Genomic DNA, 25,059 nt, shown 5'->3' with positions numbered 1-25,059 from the left:
GGTGTACGTGGCGGCCTTGGGTGCCTTCCACGTCCCTTTGGGTGGAGTGTCTTTGGGAAGACACCCTCTGATTACACGTTTCCTCCGTGGCACTTTAAGGTTGAGGCCTGTGATGCACTCGAGGGTCCCAGCATGGGACTTAGCCATTGTTTTACAGGGCTTGTCCGAGCCTCCATTCGAACCCTTGGAGGAGGTTTCGGATAAGTTCCTAACCCTCAAGACGGTATTCCTTTTGGCTATTTCATCTCTCAAAAGAATAGGAGATATTCAGTCCCTGTCTGTAGGGCCCTCATGTTTAGAGTTTGCGCCTGGGATGGTGAAAGCATTTCTGCATCCCAGGCCGGGTTATGTCCCCAAGGTTCCTACGAGCCCACGGGGCCCCATCACTCTTCAGGCGTTCTGTCCTCCTCCTTTCACGACGTCAGACCAGGAAAGATTGAATCTGCTGTGCCCTGTTAGGGCGCTAGATACTTATGTCCACAGAGCTGCCCTGTGGAGGAAAACTGATCAGCTGTTTGTCTGTTTCGGGCCCCCTAAGAAAGGGGCCCCAGTATCTAAGCAGAGAATGAGCAAGTGGGTGGTCGAGGCCATCTCACTTGCTTATGAGGCGGCCGGGCAGCCGTCTCCACTGGCTGTCCGGGCGCATTCTACCAGGGGTATGGCTGCTTCTAAAGCACTGTTGTCGGGGGCTTCCCTCCATGACATCTGTAACGCGGCCGGTTGGTCGTCTCCATTAACTTTCGTCAGGTACTACGAACTAGACCTGGCATCTACTGTTGGGGCACAGGTACTCTCGTAACCGTGTGCGCTTCGGCTTCACACATACGAGACACTTGGTCCTATGGCGATGTGGGTATAAGCGTTCTCACAGCGTTTCGACGCAGCTCGAGTTCCCCGAAAGGGAACGTCTCAGGTTACGTATGTAACCCTAGTTCCCTGAGGGAACGAGACGCTGCGTCGCTTTGCCATACTCCCGGCGTGTCCGTGATCACTTACTTCAGGCTTTATCAGAAGTTAGTTCCTGTTTGTTTTCACGGACGCTTTATAGCTTCCGGTCGATGACGTCATCACGCCGACGATCGATCTTTTTTCCGATGGAATGGTTCTACAGGCGCTTCACGACGCATTAACGCAGAGGCGTTCTCACAGCGTTTCGACGCAGCGTCTCGTTCCCTCAGGGAACTAGGGTTACATACGTAACCTGAGACGTTTTTCTGCCTATAGTGTTCATTTCTGTTGGAATTCCTGCAGTGTGTATTGGCACGTATTTTGTGGTTTGCAAAAGCATTGTCACAGGTACATTTTGCCAATGAGGTTGCTCGTTTTATGAGAAAAAAAGATATGTAAATGTGCAGATGTGAACGTTTGTTTTTGGACGTGTGTTCGGAGGATTCAAAGGATTTGTAAATTCTTACACATGAGCGCATATGAGGAAAACACTCGGACAGTGTGTGAAATAGTATTACAATAAAGGAAAAGTGCCCATAGTTACCAAATTACCATTAGTGTTCAAATATAGGCATCATTGTTACACTTACCGCTGCTTTCCCAGGTTGGAGCTAGAATTATTGTATGCTGAGATGTCAGTTCATTTTGGTGCACACAGCATGCATTAAATTATGAAACTGTTCTTTTTAACATCTTGGACTGAAAACAGGCTGAACTTGAGGCCACGTAGCTATGGGTGATCTGCCATAGCTTACACACATCTCCCTCTGCTTCGGCCATCATCTTCTGACTAAACGGGCGCTAATTTTATGCGGGTGATGCGTATCCACCTCTCGCGAAGCAGCCTCTCCAACGTTTCGCGAGACTTGCGAACAAGTCATAACTTATTTTAAAATATATAATTAATTATCACCATTGACAGTAGCGGAGGAACGCCACCAAATGTAACGAAGTAAACGTTTTTTCACAAGAAATGTACTTGAGTAAAAGTAAAAGTAGCCTACCCATTTTTAAATATATACTCTAAAAGTACAAGTTACCCAAAAAATGTACTCAAGTAAATGTAACGAAGTAAATGTAATTCGTTACTACCCACCTCCGCCAACTTCAGGCCTGGCATTCATAATACATGCATAACTGTTGTCAATTGTAAAAATAAAAAAAACACCTTTTCAGTTTTTAGTACATTGATAGTACATTTAGTACATTGTAAATGTAGACATTGCTTTTAGGAGATACAGGACAATTCATAAAAAAGGAATGACAAGATACAGTTAACTTTGATACTACATTTGATAACTTTTTGCAACCATCATCCCTGGCTGTTGTGTGCAAACTTGGCTGAAGGAAGGACCAATGGCCTAGGAGAAGTTTTATAGATGGAAAATAAAGGCCCAGATATACTCTAGTAAATTCAAGTCACTATAGAGAAAGGACTTGATGACTAATTTTGTTGTCATATCTGTGAAAAGGGAAAAAAAACTAAAATCTAATAATAATAATAATAATAATAATAATAATAATAATAATAATAATAATAATAATAATATGAAACTTTTATGTAATTTTTACACACACCTCTGCTGTTTATTTCATAAACATAAAACACAGTATAAACAAGCGCAAATGTTTACATTATTATAAAAAGACATTTTTAATTTAAGATAAATTATTTCATAAATAATTTATCTTATTACAGCTTTGAAGTTCTGTTTCTTTCTAAAACGAACATATGCCACCCTTTTATTCTAACATATACAGCACAATCATTCAACCTGGAAAATAACCCTAATCATTTTTAGATGTATGATTTTAAGAATAATTTATATTCTTCATATTAAAAAAATACATGGCATTGCATAATATATAAGACAGACATTGTAGCATGGCAGCAGATTAATGATTAATTGAAGACTATACAGCAGATGAAACATAAACATAATATATATATATATATATATATATATATATATATATATAAAAATACAGATAATTGAAAAGGGAAGATGGTAAAATAATAATAATTCAGACACTGCTTATTTTGTTTTTGAAAAAGGTGAGCATTTTCTGTCTGATCTCTTTAGTTTTAAAACCATAAATGAGTGGATTCACAATGGGTGGAAACACTAAAACTGATATAGAAAACACCCTGCGTAAGTGAGCTGGAACACTCTCAGATCGATGTGCAAGAAGAGGAAAAAGAGTGTTAAACTCTAAAAAAAGAAACACAACCAAATGAGTACCACACGTCTGAAGGGCCTTAATCTTTGCATCAGACTGCTTATTAGTAACACAAGTGATTAATATATGAATATATGTAAATGCCACAACAGAAAGTGAAAGGCCGTGGTAAAAAACTATAGTAAACAATCCATAGATATTGTTCACTCTTGTATCTTCACACATGAGTTTCATTATAGATGGATTATAGCAGACAAGATCTGCCATGTATGTCTGGCAAACCTGATGAGGCAGAAGTAGAGAGAAAAGTACAATTATGACAGTAAACTGAAAAACCCACATACTAGTTATGATTTTAACCAAATTATTGGTTGTCAAAATGGCTCCATATCTCAATGGGAAGCAAATAGCTATATACCTGTCGTAGGCCATAGCAGTAAGAATAAGATAGGATGCACTACTATTCAGGTGCACAAAAAAGCCTTGAAGCAAACATGCAGAGTAGGATATTGATCTGTCCTGTGACCATATACTATACAGCAGCTGAGGAAAAAGGCTTGTGGCACCCATTGCGTCATTGAGAGGCAGGTTAAGCAGCAGTATGTACATTGGTTTATGAAGATTCCTGTTCAAGCAGATTGTGACAACAATAGTTAGATTGCAGAATAAGATAATAAAGTATGTTGTTATTCCAAGCATAAGAACAGGATAAATGCTTGTCTGAGGGAGTTCCAAAGAGTGCAAAGTCAAGATAAGTTGAAACATAGATCCATTTAGATACATAGTGAATGTTGCCTATTGACACCCCGTTAAAAAACATAAACCAGTGTTAAAAAGTTTCAATGAAAGTTAGTATGCATTTAATAATAATAATAATAATAATAATAATAATAATAATAATAAACAATAATTTTAATCATAGATTTAATTCTAATCTCACTACACATTTGAAGCTATGTTGTTGTCTGAACTTGAAAAAATCTTTTTCATTTTGCCTTGTTGTATATCTTATATAGCCTGGATGCAGCAGTACACTTCTAAAAACAGCACATTAAATCACACCGAAGGATATTTAATACAGCTAATTGACTGTATAACAGAATATGTAAAGCTGACTTTGCTCAAAACATTCACATCAGAAGTCTAATGAAGCATATTATTGTAGAATAGTAAAATCACAATCATTACTTCTTGTAAAATGTTAAGTGTTAACATAAAGTCAAATTATTAGAACTTCATAATATAGCACAATAAATAAATAAAAATAAAATAAAAAATGTGTTAAAATTAAACCGGGCATCTTAGAATGCTTCAGTGCTGTTGAAAAGCTCTTTGTTGCTGTCAACTGAAGTCATCTGTTTATACTTGCGCTCTGTTCACTATATAGGTTTACTATTGGTATGGGTGATGTTATTTAACATGCACACTCTACAGTCTAACTAAGTGACATAGTATGCACTACAGATTGCTATCATTCAATTAGTCATTACATAGTGATCTAAGTTGCAGTTTGTCCTGAATCACTTTGAGCATAGTGCCCTCTGCTGCCCATTAAGATACAGTGCAGAAAGCTCACTGTATGCATTCAAATAATGTATTAAATATTTATTATACATCAAATGCATCCTTTTAAAATATCTGATATTTGCATTGTTTAGAAATATATACTTTATATTATATATACTATTTATATATATATACTGATAGGTACATTATTTTTTATTGTTTTAAAACATATTTTACAGTAGTTAACAATAAATGAGGAGGCAAAGTTGGCAAATATATATTTTTCTAATTTTATGTTCAATACTATACAAAATTAAAACAATCCAATTTTGTATTTTTACATGAATGTGATAAACGTTCTAGTTTATTAAAGCTATGCCTATAAATCTAATAAAGTTGATTTAATGTTTTAAACATGTTTACACCCCCTCCCCCCAAAACAAAATATCACTATAAGAACTCTGTAACAATATCAGTTTTCATGTATATTTTATTTATTAATGTTCAGCTGTTTATTAACATATAGTCAACTTACTTTTGGATCATCAGTGACCAAAACACTGCTGGTGTCATCAGGGGGGCCATTTGCATTAACTTAAAGGGATACTTCACCGCTTCTTCATATTAAACTATGTTATTCTCTTAACTAAAACAAGTTGATAAATACCTCTCTCATCTCAGTGCGTGCAAATTAATTGTTCTGACCCGCGGTGACGATCTGATAGCCTTTAGCTTAGCCCACTAAGCCCAGTTCGTTCACTATGGTACCAAACAGAGATCAATTTGTAGGCGACCAAACACCTCCACGTTTTCCCTATTTAAATACAGTTACACTAATAGTTGTTTTATAATAGTTTTCTTAGCGGATTAAAAAGGAGAACTATAATGTATGACAGAATAGCACTTCTGAGAGTACTTCGACTCGGCGCAGTAAAAAGTCCACTCACTCCCTCTCCCTCTCCCTCTTCTCATTTCTGTCAATAGAGGGAGGGGGAGATGTGAGGGTAGTCGAAGTACTCTTAAAAGTGCTATTCCGCCATATATTATAGTTCTCCTTTTTTAATCTTTTTAGAAAAGCACCACGTTTTATTTTGTCACCATACTTGATCGTTCAAATTTTCGTGTAACTGTATTTAAATAGGGAAAACGTGTAGGTGTTTTGTCACTTCTAACTTGATCTCTGTTTGGTACCATAGTGAATGAACTGGGCTTAGTGGGCTAAGCTAAATGCTATCAGAATGTCACCGCACGTCAGAGCGATTAAGTGCACGCACTGAGATGAGAGAGGTATATATCAACTCGGCTTAGGGTGTACTCACACTAGCCAGTTTGAACCGTGCCCGAGTGCGTTTGACCACCAAAGCGTGGTTCGTTTGACTAGTGTGAGTGCTCCGAACCGTGCCCGGCACGCAGGGGCGTGGGACTGGGGGGATAAAGGGTACTGAGTAACCAGGGCCCAAGGCAGGGAAGTCCATTTTCTATACATACACATACATGGTACGGGGGCCCAGCAAGATGGTTTGTACCCAGGGCCCAAAATTTGGTGCTACGCCCCTGCCGGCACGGCTCGCATGCAGTGTGAGCACTAACCGTGCTGGAGTCCGTAATCTAAGCTGCAAAGTCCTTGCTGCACTTCAGCTGGTACCTTGCAAACCTCCTCATACGAGCAGCACGATTACGTGAAAATTTTCACGCCACTAAGGTGACACATCTGTTTAACAACAGGCTGTGAGAGAGCTGTGGACCACCGTAGACCTAACTACACAAAATATCCACAAAGAAAACAGAGCGAATAACTCCATTGTGTTCAGAGAGCGCCGCTCTTCCTGTTTATCCCAAAACGGTCGCACCATAATGACGTAAGCGTGCTCCGGCACGAATGCTGAAACCCCAAACCGTCGCACCATGTACGAATGTAACCATGGTTTTCTAAGAAGTGCAAATGTGTCCTAGGACTGTAATGGGGAATGCCTCTGACATGACCGGTGTCTGAAGCATGTGTCAAAACACGACAATAACAATAGGTGGTAATAGCCTATGATGTCTCTACTGGTGCGAGTATAAATAGGGTGCCTTTAGTACACGTCATCCACTTCTAGTCTAAAGGAGTGTCTCGCTCCCATTTTCAGGGAACCATTGTTACATTTGTAACCTGCAACATTCCCTTTAGAATGGGAACTCGCAGTGTGTCCTAGGATGCTAATGAGGAACAAATGCACACTCCGCCTGTTACAGTACAGAAGCTATGGAGACAGGAGGTTAGTGAAAACAGGTTTTATTTGTGAGAACCAGCGGAGAACTGAAATGCAGGTGAGTGACTTGGTCGAAGTGCGGGTTTGCCGTTGAGATTTTTTTTTTTAGGTTGACACTGTGTGTACTTGCAGGTGACGATCGTAGAGCACTGCACTGGCTGGTGGTGGTGGAGACACGGAACACACATACGCTGGACACAGGAAGGCGTTGAAGACTAGGAAGCTTTCTCTGGAGACAGGAAAGTATCATCGAGGGAGTAGTTGAAGTAAGCAGAAGAGTAAGTACCTTTCACAAACGAGACCGGACAGTGACTGAATGCGTGTGTGTGTCTTTGTGCTGCTGGTGATTGGGTTGATGATGGGCTGGAGGTGTGCGTGATTAATATTCAGGTGAGAGCATGCGCTGTGAATCGGTGACGTGGGAGCCTGGTGTGTCTGTGACTGCCATTCTGAAGAAATGAGTGATGTAGAGCTGACATAATTTAATGACTTCATTGGAATTGATCCGGACTACACACCAGCGGTTGTCATGACTGTATTCCCTAGGCCAGAAACCCTGGCTAAATAGTGCAGTTTAGATAAGGGCCTGTTCTTCAAAGAATACCTTTAATGGAATATGGCCAAAGATATAAATATATGCTGGCAGTTGCCATAGGAGCCACACCCATGATGAATGAAGGTCTCACGAGGGGAGACCTAGCAACACTCAGGGAAGCTTTAAAGGTACGTTCACACCAAACGCAAATAGAGCGTCTGGAGCGAATGATTTCCATGTTAAGTCATTGGAAAGGCGTGTTGACGCGCGTCTGGAGGTCCTGCGGCGCGATAGACTCGTTTCTTGCGGCGTGATGGATGCGATTCCGCCTCATTCGTGCATCCAGTTTGCGCGAATATCTCTCATTGAAGCGAATTGAGCGTCTTGCGCGAGTGGTACTTTTTGCGCATTCACGCGTTTGAAGCGAATTCGCGTCTACACCCGAGTTGAATAATTTGAACTTTGGCGTCAATTCGCACCGCGTTAACCAATGAGGAGCCTGCTTGCTGCTGCCACGTGACGATATTTTGTCACTAAATGTAGTTTTAATGCTTTTCAGTTGATAATGTAGTTGTTTAAAGCTAAAATATTTGGTTTACCTAGGATGTTTTACTCATAGACAGAGCCTATTTAAAAAGAACACTCTTGCGTTTTTGGAGTTATGAGATCCAGGCGATCTCCGCTCAGCGCTCGTTAACCCCAGCGAGAGCAGCCTTTCCTCGGCCAGTCAGTCTGGCGTTTGCCGCTGGCTCGGATGTCTATGTAGAGGGTAAACATGACATATACTTCGTCTTGTGTACATCTAATGGGCGATCTTTGGCCCAATTAATCTGTTGTTGCTACCAAATCATTTTGACTGAGGGCAAAGTGAAGTTTCATAACTTTATATTTTATTTAAATATACATGCAGTGAAGATAATCCAAGTAGTGCGTTAGCTGAACCACATGTGTGGCTGTTAATGCTTAATATATTTCACCTGGAGTGCCTTTAATGTGCGTCTATTTCGCTTCAAATGCTCGATTTCTACGCGCGTCCAATTAGCTGTGGATGCGCGAATGGATTCAAAATGTTCACGCGTCAAACTAGACGTGGTAGACGCGATTATGACGCTCAATCTGAGTTTGGTGTGAACGTAGCGTAAGAGTGGAGGCCTCAGCAAGAAGACTCAAGAGGAGGCCTAGCTACATTCTGTGCTGAGTAATGCTTACAAAGGAGGCTCAAAAGGAGTCTAACACTCAAAACTATCCAGGTGGAGCTCTGGGGTCAGAGGCCTCAGCAGGATAACTTTCTAAGGAAGCAAAGAAACACGATCTTGAAAACAGTTAACCAGGGAGGCTCCAAAAGAGAGGCTCCAAAACCAATCCGCTACCTCCATGGATCTCTCAGAGCGAAAGCTTCAGCATAATGACCCTCTATAGTAAGATGAAACCTAACTATGCTCTACGCCATTGGTGGAGCTCCAACCCTAATCAAACATAACTGTCGCTATTCAAGATCTTCAGGATTACTAAAGTTACAGGCAGGTGAGTGTTTTTTTCAGGTTTGGAGCTAAACTCTGCAAGAGAGTGGCCTTTTTGCCTCGCTGCCAGATCAGAGGATGTGAGCAATAAATCCTGATCAAGCAGCTTGCCCTTGCCAGCTACTGAAGAAAGTCCATTAAAGGGTTACTTCAGCGATTAGCATGTGGCTTTGGAAACCCTGGAGTATATTCAAATGATTGTGCTTTCCCCCTCATATCCCCCTAAGACAAGAGATTATTGCATTTTATTTCTGGAAAAATTTCTCCTATGATGGAAATTGACAATAATGTTTTTAACCCGCGCATGGGGGATGGGAGATCACACACTCAGAGCTCAGCTGGCAACTGCAGGCACACATTTAAACTGAGCTATGTTGAGCAATGTAAGTCTCAAATTAATTTCTATGAAAGTTAAGCTTGGAAAGGCATGAACTGAAACGCGCCAGACTGAACTCGCGTTGTGAATGTATGCCGCGAGTGTAGTCGCGATTACCTCAGCTCTCATCACAAGAGCTCATCAGCTCATTTATCTGACTCCTGCAGTTAGTTCTCAGTGCTGTGATACTCGCGCGATGACTCACTCATTATATTGAACAGACACGTTCAGTTTTTAATTGTAGTGTCTTCTCCAACTCTGTCACAGTAATCCAGTAGGTGGCTTTGGGAATGGCCTCACAGGGCAGTGAAGCATTCTGGGAATTGTAGTCTTTCATCCCCATGAGACAAAAATACACTTTCTGTCTTTTCTCAGTCTAGAAGGCACCAAATTCAAAAATAATTTCACATTTCTGCTACATTGATGACCCAGTTTAAATACAGATTCATCTTCCCAGCGCTGAAATACCTCTTTATGGAAAAACTTGAGCGTTCAGTCGGTGACAATATATAATGTGAGGATGCATGATGCCAGAGCTTTTAAACAGTTCCATCCAATTAAAGACACTGATACTGCAAATATTCAATAAAGAAAGATAATGCTAACAGTTTATTAATGTACTTTCTGAAATTTAGTTTATAAATATCCAGAATTAATTGTAACCACAGGTAAATTATGTGCAATGTGAAATATGAAGTACAATAAATGAAGCATCACGTTAGTTCAGGCAGGCCACCTCAGTCAAACTTGCATCAGCTGACAGTCAGTGTTTTCTGACGTGTACCAATCCAGTTGTGACACTTGTGTCACAGCGGTTTATTTAAATCCCCATTAATTTAGCCTCTCTCTATTGCTTAGCTGTTCACTGCATCCAACTCCCCCCTCCATCCCCAACTCCACCTAGCTGGAATCTGTAATCTAATCTGATTTCTGTTCACTATTTCTAACTGTCTTAAGCAAACAGTAATTTCATTGTACCATCCCTCCTCATTTATTTTAGCTTGCTTATAACAACTCATGTAGGTTGTGATTCTAATTATGTATGGATCTGTTCTGTTCTGTACCCCAAAGGGGGTTTTGATTTCTTGCTCTCTCTGCCCTGACCAAGCATGGCTGCATTGATGGGCGCCATGTTTTGCCCAGTTGGCCCAGAACAGAACCACACTGCCGACAATATGCATTCACAGTGTTTGCAGTGTTCTCGGGATGCAGAGGCCAAATAATATCCGGCTCCTTTCTTCTTTTCCTCAACCCCCCATCCCCTATTTGAATCAACTCAACCAAATTCTTTGTGAAATAATTCACTGTTTCTAGTAGGGGTGTCCCCGACTAAGGATTTACACATTCAAATGAGAATTGTTGAATCTCTCTATGGATTCGCATTCATAACACAATATTTTTTTGTTATATACTGACGTAGTTACACATTACTACATGTACAGTGGGCAAAAAAGTATTTGGTCAGCCACCAATTGTGCAAGTTCTCCCACTTAAAAAGATGAGAGAGACTTTTCTGAGAGATGGTTAATTGTCCTTAATTGTCCTTAAGTGTACTTGTAATAGGTACACTTCAATAATGAGAGACAGAATGAGAAAATAAATCCAGAAAATCACTTGTCACAAGACCAAGGACACCAGAAACAAAATTGTAGACCTTAGTAAGACCAGGCTGGGAAGACTGAATCTGCAATAGGTAAGCATCTTGGTGTGAAGAAATCAACTGTAGGAGTAATTATTAAAAAATGGAAGACACACAAGACCACTGATAATTTTCCTCCATCTGGAACTCCACTTAAGATCTCACCCTGTGGGGTCAAATTGATCACAAGAACGTTGTGACCCCATTGAGGGATCTAGTGAATGACCTGCAGAGACCTGCTGGGACCAAAGTAAGAAAGGCCACCATCAATAACACACTGTGCCAACAGGGACTCAAATTCAGCAGTGTCAGATGTGTCCCCCCGTCTGAAGTTTTCTAGAGAGCATTTGGATGATCCAGAATAGGAGTGTGAAAATTTCATATGGTCAGATGAAACCAAAATAGAACTTTTTGGTAAAAACTCAACTTGTCGTGTTTGGTGGATAAAGAATGCTGAGCAGCACCATATCTACTGTGAAGCATGGGGGTGGAAACATCATGCTTTAGGGTTATTTTTCTGCAAAGGTACCAGGACGACTGATCCATGTAAAGGACAGAATGAATGAGGCCTTGTATTGTGAGACTTTGAGTAAAAATCTCCTTCCGTTAGCAAAGGGGATTGAAGATGAAACGTGGCTGGGTTTTTCAGAATGAAAATGATCCCAAACACACCGCCCGGGCAAAAAAAGAAAATCTTTGGAGGGAGTTGAAAATCTGTGTTGCCCCAAAACATCACTGCTCTAGAGGTGATCTGCATGGAGGAATGGGCCAAACTACCAGCAACAGTGTGTAAAATCCTTGTGGTGATTTACAGAACACGCTTGTCCTCTGTCATTGCCAACAAAGAATATATAGCAAAGTATTGAGATTAACTTTTGTTATTGACCAAAAACTTATTTTTCATCACAATTTGCAAATAAATTCTTTAAAAACAAGAAAATGTGATTTTCTGGATTTCTTTTCTCATTCTGGCTCTCATAGTTGAAGTGTACCTATAATGTAAATGACAGGCCTCTCTGTAGGAGAATGGGAGAACTTGCACAATTGGTTGCTGAAAATACTTTTTTGCCCCACTGTATTTACTGTAGTAATATAACAGTAAATTGGGAATAATTATGAGTAACTAAACCTAAACCAAACTCTAATCCCAACCCTAATCCTATTGTAAGTACAAGTGGCTAAGTAATATTACTCAGTACAACTTTAAGTACAATGTAATCATGCCACCTTAAAATAAATTGTAACCAATAAATTAGAAGTATTACTGTAAAAGTTAAACTATTACTCTTCATCTCATGACAGTGTACACCATTTAGATTACATTTCACAAAAGCACAATTTGTTTCTTAACGTGAAAACCTTTTTTTCAGTTATTATCACCAAACTACAGAATGCACCTTTAAAAGCAACATAAAAGGTATCCACCTATTTGTGCTATCTTAGAAATGGATATTACACCTTTCAGCATACCATGATTACTCTACAGCTGCTCTTTCATCGCCTTGCATCGCAAAAAAAGGGTTTGTTAATAATGACATCGTCATAGTGGGGGTTTCCCCTCATGGGGTTTATAATCTACACAGGTGGATAACTTAAAGACAGTATAAAAGGCCCAAGATGAATGCGCAAACACTAGTTAGGACAGGTCAGGTTGCTGCATGACTGCCTTGTCAATCAATCAGACAGTAAGTAACTGTCATGTTATTGACAGCTCACTGTATGTTATGTAGAAGGGCAAAGGATTTCTAAATGTATAGAATCTGTTGTAAGTATTTTAAATATTACACATATACCCATAGTATATTTGCTTGAGCTGAAATACATTTGCTATATTTGCTCTTTTCTGCTTTGTTTAGGATGATATCATGTCTTCAGCTAGCAATGTCTACAATGTGTCATCTGATCTGTTTCTTCAGGGCTTTGATCTGTCTCCTGAGAAGGCCACTGTTGCATTTGTCCTTGCCACTCTAAATTATATAATAATATTGTTCTGCAACTCTTTCCTCCTGTTCACCATCATAAACAATAAGTGTCTTCATGAACCGATGCACATTCTCCTGTTAAATTTGCCTATTAATGACCTCATAGGCTCCACATGCCTGTTCCCTCACATCATGCAGGAGCTCCTGTTTGACAGCAGGACCATGTCATTCTCCATTTGTATTACTCAGGCTTTCTTTATACATGTATATGCCGTATCTGCGGTCTTCATCTTGACTGCCATGGCATATGACAGATATGTTGCTATCTGCCAGCCAATGAGATACACTACCATAATGACCAATGTTCACCTCATGAAGATCATCTCATTGGTTTGGCTCTCTAATTTGACACTGATCGCCGTGCTTTTCATTCTCCTCCTACGTTTGCCTCGCTGTAGGTCTTACCTTACCCATCCATACTGTGACAATCCCTCCTTGCTTCAGCTGGTCTGTGCAGACACAACCATTAATAACATTTATGGACTAGTCTTGACAGCTGTCTGTCAGGTTTTAACAGTGGGGCTGATTTTGTACACATACCTACAGATCCTCATAGCCTGTTTCCGCAACAAAAGCTCTGACACAAGGAGTAAATCTCTGCAGACGTGTGGTACACATCTAGTTGTCTTTATCCTGTTTGAGTGTTTGGGTCTTTTCACCATCATCTCTTACAGGATAAAAGATATTTCTCCTCACTTAAGAAAATTCATTGCAGTTGCTGCCATGATATTGCCACCAACAGTGAATCCTGTTATATATGGACTGAGAACTAAAGAAATCAGGGTCAAAGGTATCACATTTTTCAAGCAAAAAGTGTTTGCATCGTGAACAAATAACAATGGATAAAATATTGGAATTAAACATTTTAGAAAGGTGTCATACTATATATTGTTGGTATAAAACTTGTAAGTTGCATTAATGTGACATATTAATCTTCATATAAGTCTTTCTGCCAAACTTTCTCTCTCTCTCTCTCTCTCTCTCTCTCTCTCTCTCTCTCTCTCTCTCTCTCTCTCACACACACATGTTGTGTTTTCATGTTTAATGGGGACTTTCAGCATTGCATTAAGACTGTTAGAGTTTCTAGGGCTTTACCACTTGAGGAGCTCTTCACCCACCAGAACTATTACCTACATTCACTCAATCACAAAGTGCAAGTTATCAGGCTTTTATTTTGCAGGAATAACTGCCATTAACAAAGCATCCAAACCTATAGGTCTATCATGTAAAATATACACAAATATCACTGCATGAACTACATATTGGCACATAGTCCAACCTATTTGCACAGGCAACTTTGAACAGACGGCCAACATCAGCCTTCCTATCAAATCAGCCTTTTGTTTTGCAGAAATTAATGCAATAAAATTTTCATATACAAAAATTCTCTCACTTTCTGTTTCCGTTTCAATTTCATATAAACATCAAAAATGTTACTTTCTGGACATATTTTTATAATGCTGAAAATGTAATCAGATCATGATTATAAAAAGAATATGTGTATTGTGGATCTTTTAATTTTTTTTTTTTTTTTTAATATAACAACTTAGAATTTAACATGAGCCACATACACTTGCTTTGCCATTTCAGCAGTAGCAGCAGTTTGTTGATTTTATATAACCTTAACAAAATCAGAGTGCTGTAAAACCAATATATATATATATATATATATATATATATATATATATATATATATATATATACACTGTAAAAACTGTTACTTAAATAAAACTCAAAAAAATTAAGGCAACATTTTCCAACTACTTTTTGTAAGTTTAGTGAACTTCTTGGTTTTTTGAGTTGGTAAAAATCAGTATTATCTATTTTACTGTATGCTAAAAAATTAAGTAGAGTCTACAAGATAAAGTAAAACATTTGAGTTTAACCATTGTGTTAATGAGCAGCATATCGATCAAATCATACTTAGTTAAAATAAGTAAAATTTAAAATAAAAATTGTTTTTATTTTAATTAATTAATTTACTCATTAATTTAGACAAATTATTTCTTAATCCACTTTAAATAATTAGTTACCATTGCCATAACTTTAATAAATAAGGAAAGCGATGTATTCGTTTCCAACGTTTATTGCTCTATAACAGCTGTCATAAACAATTGGGTACATTTTATGTAATCAGTTTTAATGTAACAATAATGGTAATGTAAACATTTGTAACATAAAAAATTACAGAAACTTCTGACCTCATCTTTAAGTGCAGCATTAAACACCTTCAAAGTTCAATCTGTGTACTCTTAACACTGACATTAAAATACAGTGACTCTTCACCTGAGCGATACATAAAATGTACAGTACATTACCTTTTCATATTTATTAAACCATAATAAATTAATACAAGAACACATTTTAAGTACAATCTGTGCCATATTCTACTAGCCAATTAACAATTAAACATTCAGAACAATCTTCTGAAAAACACAAGATTGCCATTTATGAGTGTGAGGCTGGCATTTGACCAACTAAATCAGAAGTTTGTTTTTTAATGTTATGAATCAAGAGGAAGGTTTTGGGCGCAGTGTGTCAAGTCCCACAAAAAGTCTTTGGAACATCTCAGATGTTTTGCAGAGTTGTGGTGGATACTGCAGGTTCAGAGCATATGTCATACCCAGAAGCAGGCAACATGCCCTAGGATTCCCTCAACGATGATGCCCACTGCATCTGGTTCACGACAGACATATATCTGCATATTGCGCAAGTCCTTGTGCACACTGCTCTCTGTTTTTCCCTGTATGAGACATAAACAGAATAATAAATGGCAACAGAGAACAATCTTCAAAAGCCTTCAATAAAATCACACATTAAAAGTTCACAAAAGGTTTTAAGTTTGGTCGAGCCAGCTCCTGCACAGTAAGCCTGGCCTGTTGAACTGGCTTCATAGTACAACTTTCAGTACAGTCTCACTTGACACAACAAACCTGCGAGACTAAATCACATACACAAGTCACCTCCAAGGCCTAAATCCTTAAAGGGGAGAGGGGTTCAGCTGGTAACACATAGGTGTGGTTAAGTAAAAGTATCTGAAAATGCCACTCTTACAGTTATATCAGCAGATAATTAATGACTCCTGCATTCATGTAAACAAGGATTTTACTTCTGTGAAGCTGCAGTTGAAAAATATGACAGTATATTTTAAATCAAGTTTACTAGCCACTGGAAGACCAAAAGATTAATTTTGATAACTGGTTCCTGTGCAGACATTTGGTTGTTTGTAGGTGTGTTTTTGAACTTTTGACTGAGCCATCAGACAAGCCATTTCCACCCAATTATAGTATTTGTTCTTAGACAAGCTAACCAATCCTCAACTCCAGCTCTGTATTAAACTCAGACAGACATAAGATTGATATCTGAGGAATAAATGCTTCCCCCCCAAAAAAAAAGTTAAAACTGCTTTTTAAACAATACTTACATAGTAGTCAGAGATGAGCTCTTGCCCACTCTCTCCCATGTTTTCGCATCTCAGAGTCTCTCCTTCACCACAGAGGTACTTGGATCCTATAGTTGGCAAATGAATAATGAAAAACTGAATCTTGCAGGCAAAATAACTACAATGCAATTATCAGTGTGGGTCTGTACTACCTATTTAACAGAGCTTACCGGCATATTTCTTTCTTTTATATTTAAAATTAATTAGCAGCTGTAAACAAAAATGTTTTTTGCAATATTCATCTATAGGCAAGACAAGAGAATAAAGTACTTATTGTATGAATATGCCCCTGCAACATTGTTACCACTTTTGCCTCACCTGTATCAGTTCCATTAACAAGTTATTGATGCGTTGACCAACCGCTCCACCCTTCGCACTAAACAGGTCGAGAAGTTTTGGAGAGTACTTGTCCAGCTGGGACATAAACACTGATTCTAGTGGAACTGCAGCACACCTTCGGAATTCTTCATTTACCTGTAATACATCAATTGTTTAACTGTTATTTGGAACACAAGAATTGACAACCTTTCATTTTAATGCAATCCAAAAATCAGAAAGGGATGATACTTTTTTTTTTTCCGTTCCTTTTTTCCTGACATTTAATAACTGACTTTTGGTTACCTTAACTCCTTTAAATGACAGATAACAACAAACCTCTGAAACATTTATCTCAATTCAACCTACTAAAAAGCTTACCTACTCCATGAACTTTTCCTCCCAGTAGATTTGATGGTCTTCTAAAGAAGCAACACAGATGAAACAAAAGTTTATTTAGGAAAATATCAGGATCATTGATGTTAATGCAACGCAAAATAAATATATAATCTTTTTACTAGATTTTACAAATGGTTTCAAAATATTTCAGACAAATATATCAACAGATTAAGTTAAAGCATTTAAAAACTGATTAAACAATGTTGAAGCGGACTAGGTCCATAAACAGCTGCTTTGCAACACAACAACACATTTACGAATTTTCATGATACCACGTTGCAGAGAGACACCAGGAATATATTATGTCATGTCCTCATATTTTTCAGCCATGCGGGGATAACAGTAACTACAAACCTAACAGTTAACGTAACTTTTATTGTTAATTTCACGACCTTCGGTAGGCCTCATGCGGCGCCAGCAAAACTGACAAACTTAATGCTGTCTGAAACAGGCGACGCTTTTACATTTTAGTTAAAAAATGCGTGCTCATTCGGCTAAAACCTAACTTGCAATGTAAATAGCTATACTTACATCGGTTGCACGTTGTAAGATCCTCAAAAACTCTACAGAAACCCGAAACTGGTCCGGTACAGCCAGGTGACAACGCGCAACGATCTCGTTCGTTGTTCTGCTGAAGCATGTGGGCGTGTCACGACGTTTTACTTTAGATATAAACGCTTAAATAGAGTTTTGTAGAAACAATTTATTGTGAAGGTCAGGGAAATCATTTTTTTGATAGGTAATAATAAGTTGCAAAAACATTCACACTTTTTACTTATGTAAAACTTAAATTAATTCAAAAATAAAAGAAAATCAATTTATTGGAATAAATATACTTTTTAAAATAAATTCCTACAGACAACACCCTGAATTACTTTTTACAGTGTATATATATATATATATATATATATATATATATACAAAGTTGGCAAATATATTTTTTCTCATTTTATGTTCAATACTATACAAAATTAAAACAATCCAATTTTGTATTTTTACATGAATGTGACAAATGTTCTTGTTTATTAAAGCCATGCCTATTAATCTAATAAAGTTGATTTAATGTTTTAAACATGTTTACACCCCCTCCCCCAAAACAAAAATATCACTTTAAGAACTCTGAAACAATATCAGTTTTCATGTATATTTTATTTGTTAATGTTCAGCTGTTTATTAACATATAGTCAACTTACTTTTGGATCATCAGTGACCAAAACACTGCTGGTGTCATCAGGGGGGCCATTTGCATTAACTTAAAGGGATACTTCACCGCTTCTTCATATTAAACTGTTGTTATTCTCTTAACTATAACGAGTTGATAAATACCTCTCTCATATATATATATATATATATATATATATATATATATATATATATATATATATATATATATATATATATATATATATATATATATATATATATATATATATATATATATATAAATAGTCTATGGGTTTTCATTTTCATTACATGTATGTGATAAAGTTCCCCACTACATTTCAAATACTATTAATTATTCCATGAACAAGAACAGACAAGAAGTCTAGTATGTATAGATGTATGTATAGATATTTGATATATAGAGATTTGACAGCCAGTCTTGTAGTCTTAGAATACAATACAAGACTGGCTGCCAAAAGTCAAATAAAGAAAGAAAGAAAGAAAGAAAGAAAGAAAGAAAGAAAGAAAGAAAGAAAGAAAGAAAGAAGGAAAGAAAGAAAGAAAGAAAGAAAGAAAGAAAGAAAGAAAGAAAGAAAGAAAGAAAGAAAATATTATCACTGAAACCATTTGTTTCCTAACTACCCAAAACATTATATTGTTAGAAAAAAAATTAGTCTAACCCATTTATATACGCATAGAACTGCAAGAATAATATCAATATCTATTTAAATATTATTATTTTTTAAGATCCAACAATTTTATAATAATGATTTATACTTTTTTATTTTATTCATCTATTCTGCAAACCATAGGGACATTCATGCTGCGATGCAACAATGCAAAAAGGAAGCTGGATTGTGCAACACAGACCATAAAAAATGATAAATTTAATTTCTAGAGTAGATTCTTATTCAATATGTGAAATATATATGTAATTATCAAGGCAAATTCACACTTTGATCAGTTATGTTGTCAGACAGGATAGAGCTCTTGAGGAATATAGTGATCCTGTGTGTTTGAGGGATCTTCACAAACAACTGAAATAATATTTTTATACACTTTAATGTTTTTTTTTATTGTACTTTGACCATTTCAAAAGAAAATATTTGTTTTGTTTTGTTTTATCTTTTGTTTTGCTCTCTGATCTTAAGAATGATTACAATTTTAAGTGAAAAAAGCAAAAGGCCTATATATGAAATCTGAGTCTTATATTGAATCTGAGTTTCAGATCATGTGTTTTACCATAAGAAGAATTGCGGGTTAAAGTATACAATATAAAGAGGCTCAGAGTTAACATATAACTTGAAGAAATTGGTACGGTGAACTGCCTGTGTGATTCTAGACAGGCCTATGAATATCATTTAGTGAAGCTTTAGCAATGGTTTTATTTTATTAGGTCAGCAGATGTAAAACAGTCATTGCATGCAGTGTTTCAAGGTTAGTGTGAGTTTCTGAAACATGTCCAAAAATGTTGTATCAAAACAAAATCTTTCGGTAAAAACAGTGTTGTGTCACTGCAGACTCCGTTCTTATTGTATCTCAAAATACTGTGTCATCAGGAGATCTTCTTATTACCTGGAGACTTGTTAGATGTTAGTCTTGCATGTCAACCTTTTGTATACTGTAGCAACTGAAATTAGTCATTAGTTTAATGAATGTGCTGTCTTTATATTGTTCATGTTTGTTTCTGAGGGTCTCTATAGGGAATCACTGTAGGTTTGTCAAAACAATATAATGAGTTTCTTAGAGACATGCATGGTAAATCAAAATTGTCATAACTAAGTCACACCAAGAGGATATCAATTATTATAAGGCCTAGATGTTAAATCTGTAATATATATCTGTAATGGCTATGCAAATGACTATTTTAACTATTATCTTTATATAAACAGTTACGATTCATAGGCCTTAATAGGCTCAGGGCTTAAGTTTAGATGAATAAAACTGCTTTTGTTGATGTTTTTCTGGTGTTTGTGTGACATAAGGCCTCATAAGCATAACTGTGGCATTTTTGATATTTTAATTTTATTTTAATATTTTTGATTACATATAGCATTTTGTAAAACTTAAAACACCAGATTATCTGCAATATACTCATGCAGATATAATATGCAGAAATCTCCTTTTTACATCCTTTTACCTTTTATTATTTGAAGGCATCAGTATGTTGTATTTTTTAAAGCATTCATACAAAATGGAAAAAATAATCCTATGTTTCTTTATCTTTGGGCCTTCATCTTTTGTCACAGAATAACCACGACACCTGTTAGTGGGTGGGATATATTAGGTAGCAAGTGAACATTTTGTCCTCATAGTTGATGTTTTAGAAGCAGGAAAAATGGGTAAGCATAAGGATTTGAGCGAATTTGACTAGGGCCAAATTATTGCTAGACGACTGGGTCAGAGCATCTCCCAAACTCTTGTGGGGTGTTCCCGGTCTGCAGAGGTCAGTGTCTATCAAAAGTGGTCCAAGGAAAGAACAGTGGTGAACTGGCGACAGGGTCATGGGTGGCCAAGGCTTAATGGAGAGGGAAGGCTGGCCCATGTGATTCGATCAAACAAGTAAACTACTGTAAAGAATTTAATGCTGGCTCTGATAGAAAGGTGGCAGAATACACAATGCATCACCGTTTTTTTGGATATGGGGTTGCATAGCCGTACACAGGGTCATAATGACCCCTGTCCACTGCCGAAAGCACCAGCAGTGAGCATGTGAGCATCAGAACTTAACCGCATTGCAATGGAAGAAGGTGGTCTGCTCTCATGAAGAGTCACTTTTTCTTTTACATCACCTAGATGGCTGGGTGTGTTACCTGGGGAACACATGGCACCAGAATGCACCATGGGAAGAAGGTTTGGAAAATATTCTGCTGGGAAACCTATTCTTACTTTGACCACCTACCTAAACATATCTGCAGACCATGTACACCCTTTCATGGAAATGGTATTCCCTGCACTGTTAAACCTTGCTGTAGATTTCTGGGTAAATAACTGTAAAATTGCCAGTATTTAGCTTCAACATTTTGGGAAGGTATTTTACTGTAATATGAGGTGAGGTTTTGCTGCACTAAAAATAAGAGTAACATCCTGGAGTAACGTCATTTATCATCAATTGAACTCTTGCTGATAAACAACTTGTTTTATCATTGCTTTTGTTTTTCTAAGTTAGTCAGGATTTGCCACAATGCACAGATGCAAACTTTGCAATTTGCAAAGAAGTTCATTTCCTGAATGTATTATTTGTAATACTAGATGTTTATACTGCTGAGACTGTGTCTCTAGTATTAAGCCTCTTATTTGCGGGTGTTTCACGATCTTTATGATTATTAGTTCGCCACGTGAAACGCACATGAAAGTGAAGCTGCATCGCGGCTTAACCTACTAATATTGGTTATAACCCGTTTAGCTATGAGAATGATCATCAGATATTCTATATCTGTTATACTTTAATACCATAATGAGGATGGTGTAATGTAGCCTATATTAAGTTGATTATATGCTCTCTTTATATGGAGTTTATTTCCTTGTTCTTATTCTGCTAAACAGATTATGAGAGAGCTGTTAATATTGTTTAGTTTGAAGTTTGCTGTTTTATCACAACAGTAAGTGGACGTTTAAGTTTGACATTCAGTTATTTATTTCTGTTTAATTTGTTTGTTACAGAAACTGTTGTATACTGCCATGTGTACAAGGTTGAAACTTGCACTAATAAAAGGTGGAAACGAAATCTGATGACTCCTCCTCTCTGATCAGAGTACTGAAGTGGTAAACACCATTAAAGAACTGGCATTCAGTGGGGCAATCCCCTAGCCTAGAAATCTAGATGCACCCTAGCGGCAGCAAATCTAATCTGCCCGCGAGTGTCGTCTAGCAACTCTCAATATCCTTCTGAGCTGTAATCGCCTAACTCTTGCCGGGCCAATCACATCGTGTATAGAGTCGGTGGGTGGGGCCATTATGATGACGGCCGAGTTGCGTTTGCGTGCTTCTAGTAAACACAGAAACTTTTAAATCAGCTTTGGCCGCGACTCGGGAAGACTTGGAGTTAAGCTTTTCTTCGAGAAAAGAACAAAGAACGGCACTGAAGTCATTCGGAGTTTTGTTGTTTGAATGTTTAGAATGTTTAATCTATCAACGAGCTCCGCTTCACCTTCGTTGCTGTGGTTGGTGGTCGCGCTATCCTATCGCTATCCTATAATGGTGAGTTTCCAGACCAAACATCTTGCTGTGGGTCTGGCTTGTCAGGCTACCAATCCCCAACACAGTGCCACATTAGAACTCATTGAAAGGTACATGTGCAATAATGTAAAATGAGTTTGCCACAGTTGTGCATTCTATTTTATTTATATTGTTTCGTAGTATGTTTTTTCTGAATTGTTTGATTTGTTACTCAATTTCTGAAATAGCTGTTGTCTGATTCACTACCTAAAATATGTTTAGGTAGGTGGTCACAACATTTAAATTCTCAACTTGAGATTTGAATCTGTGGCCGGAAAGAAGTAGTTCTGCACAAAAGAGAGTTTGTAAAGACATTGCTGTTTGCCTTATGGGTCAAAAACCTGAAAAAGCTATTTGGGCATAATTACACTAATTAAATTAGTGTTAAAACAGTGGATAAATTAAAAACAGTGGTTAATTAGACCCAACTAATTTAAAAATCTATTTTCCTTTGACACAGCCTGTTTTTTAATCAAAGCAAGATTTCAAGAGAGATTGGTAGGCATTATATTTGTTTGTTCTTTTAACTTCCATTTTGGTATTAACAATTCTAATAATTTTGTCTCTGTTTTTTTCTGTAACTGTAAAATATTACACTTTTTATGAATATGAGGAATCAATGTGAAATTTTACATAATTCATACATATATATATATATATATATATATATATATATATATATATATATATATATATATATATATATATATATATATATATAAATCACGATTTTATATAATTTAAATAAAAAAAATTATAATAATCACTCCCATTATATACTTTGTGATATATATATATTACAGCCTTGTCTGTAATCTACATCATCACCTTGCTGGGTAATCTCGTTCTTCTGATTGTCGTCCTAATGAACTCCAGTATACAGAATCCCAAGTATTTTGCTTTGTGTAATCTAGCTTTTGTTGACATTTCAATGAATAGTGTTATAATTCCTCAAATGGTGCCTGTTTTTGAGTTCAATCAGAATCATGTTGACATGGAATCTCTCTCTCTTGCTCTTTTGGCATATGACCGGCTGATTGCGATCTGCTGGCCCCTGCGTTACTCTACCATAAACACTAACCTGAGGATGCTGCTTATGATAGCAGTTATTTGGTCTCTAGTTATTCTGCTGGAGATTTTCCCAGTCAGCCTCGCTGCCAGGCTCCCTTACTGTGCCTCCAGAGAGGTAAAAAGCTGCTGTTGTGAACATGGCCCAGTCTACAATTTGGCTTGTGCAGACATCTCTTACATCCGTCAACTGGGTACAGCTAAGACACTGACTGTTTTGCTAGGCTCCTTGATTTTTTAAAAATCATTTTCACCTATGTGATTGTAGTGCTTGCTGTGATGCGGATTACATCTACAACACAGCGCTGGAAGGCCTTTCACACTTGTTTTACTCACCTGCTGCTGGTCCTGCTCTATTACATGCCAGTCATGCTGGCATACATACTTGGGAACCTGCGGAATTCCAAATGCAGATATTTTTTCACAGCAGTTCTGACTGTTTCTGTTACCTTCCCCACAATACTGAACCCAATCATCTACAGCTTAAAGACTAATGAACTACGAGATAAGATAGTCAAGCTTCTGGGAAAGTCAAAAGTGGCACAACAGATCATTAAATCAATCAAAAATCACTTAATCAATAAAATCACATTAAATAAATTAATTCACAAGGACTATGAATAACAAGAGTTTTATTTCTCATATAGTAGAAAATATAATTTTTATATATCAAATTAGATGCAAATTAGGTGAACAGATTGCACTTATAAGCTATATTTATTACAAAATGATGTTAAACCTTAGGATTGGTGTAAAATACAGTGTTTGGATTGTGTATTTCATTTTGTATTGCTTCATGGTATGTTACTTGTCCTTGCAAAAAAGACAATAAATTAAATGTTTAGTTTGCTTTGATTGATTCAGTTTTAATCAGACCTATGTTACACATAATTAATATGATGTTCAACAGATAAGGATGGCAGTTTTTCCTATTAAGCATAAAGGATCTTTTCATATTAGCTTGATTCAAGCTCATTGGCATTTGTAATTATCACATATCTACATTTTTAATTCAGTAATTTACAGAAGATTAATCTAAATAATTAGTGTTTCATAATCTCTTTAAAGAGGTAACATTTATTTATGGTTATTGTCTGTGCATTTAGGACTTTTTGGAGTGGCTATTGAATAAGAGTCACACTAAAACATCTTAAGCCGGGTGCACACTGTGCGATTTTGGCAACGATTTGGCCGTCTGAGACAAATTTAGCAAATCCTAAAAGATTCCTTTTATCTAGGTTAAAATCTGACGTCTTTGGTCGTTAGTTTGACATGTTCACCGGCAGCCGATTAATGAGCGCTGCAATCAAATTTTACCTAAGACGAAATTCTGGCAGTGTCAGAAGATTTGGCACACAATCCTGCAGTGCGACTTCTCCTACGATGACAGTCAAATATCTCAGTTTTTCAAGACAAACTATGACCAAAACGAGTGCTAGAGATTTCTTTGCAGCCAGCATTTCAGTCCCACATGTAATGCAGCTCACTGTCACCAAACACGTCTTTCATTGATG

The 25,059-nt window shown here is 37.2% G+C and overlaps 2 protein-coding genes, 1 long non-coding RNA gene and 1 pseudogene across 3 annotated transcripts; 2 read left to right on the top strand and 2 right to left on the bottom strand.

Moving 5' to 3' along the window:
• Positions 1-2,973: 2,973 nt before the first annotated feature.
• On the bottom strand, positions 2,974-3,912 carry LOC137085140 (olfactory receptor 52J3-like). Its single transcript, XM_067451697.1, has one exon. The coding sequence runs from the start codon at positions 3,910-3,912 to the stop codon at positions 2,974-2,976; it is 939 nt and encodes a 312-aa protein (XP_067307798.1).
• An 8,910-nt stretch (positions 3,913-12,822) lies between these two features.
• On the top strand, positions 12,823-13,767 carry LOC137085139 (olfactory receptor 52B4-like). Its single transcript, XM_067451696.1, has one exon. The coding sequence runs from the start codon at positions 12,823-12,825 to the stop codon at positions 13,765-13,767; it is 945 nt and encodes a 314-aa protein (XP_067307797.1).
• Positions 13,768-15,270: 1,503 nt separating this feature from the next.
• Positions 15,271-17,213, bottom strand: LOC137085138 (uncharacterized). The gene is made up of 4 exons (XR_010906914.1): positions 17,078-17,213; positions 16,700-16,855; positions 16,364-16,449; positions 15,271-15,682 (listed from the first exon to the last, which is right to left on the bottom strand). It is a non-coding gene; the product is annotated as an uncharacterized lncRNA (long non-coding RNA).
• Positions 17,214-20,597: 3,384 nt separating this feature from the next.
• Positions 20,598-24,169, top strand: LOC137084522 (olfactory receptor 52E8-like; annotated as a pseudogene).
• Positions 24,170-25,059: the final 890 nt, after the last annotated feature.

The sequence above is a fragment of the Pseudorasbora parva genome, chromosome 8 (genome assembly GCF_024679245.1).
Source record: "Pseudorasbora parva isolate DD20220531a chromosome 8, ASM2467924v1, whole genome shotgun sequence".
Lineage (NCBI taxonomy): Eukaryota > Metazoa > Chordata > Actinopteri > Cypriniformes > Gobionidae > Pseudorasbora > Pseudorasbora parva.
Note: the sequence above shows the minus strand (reverse complement) of the source record. Positions and strands in the feature narration are given on the sequence as shown.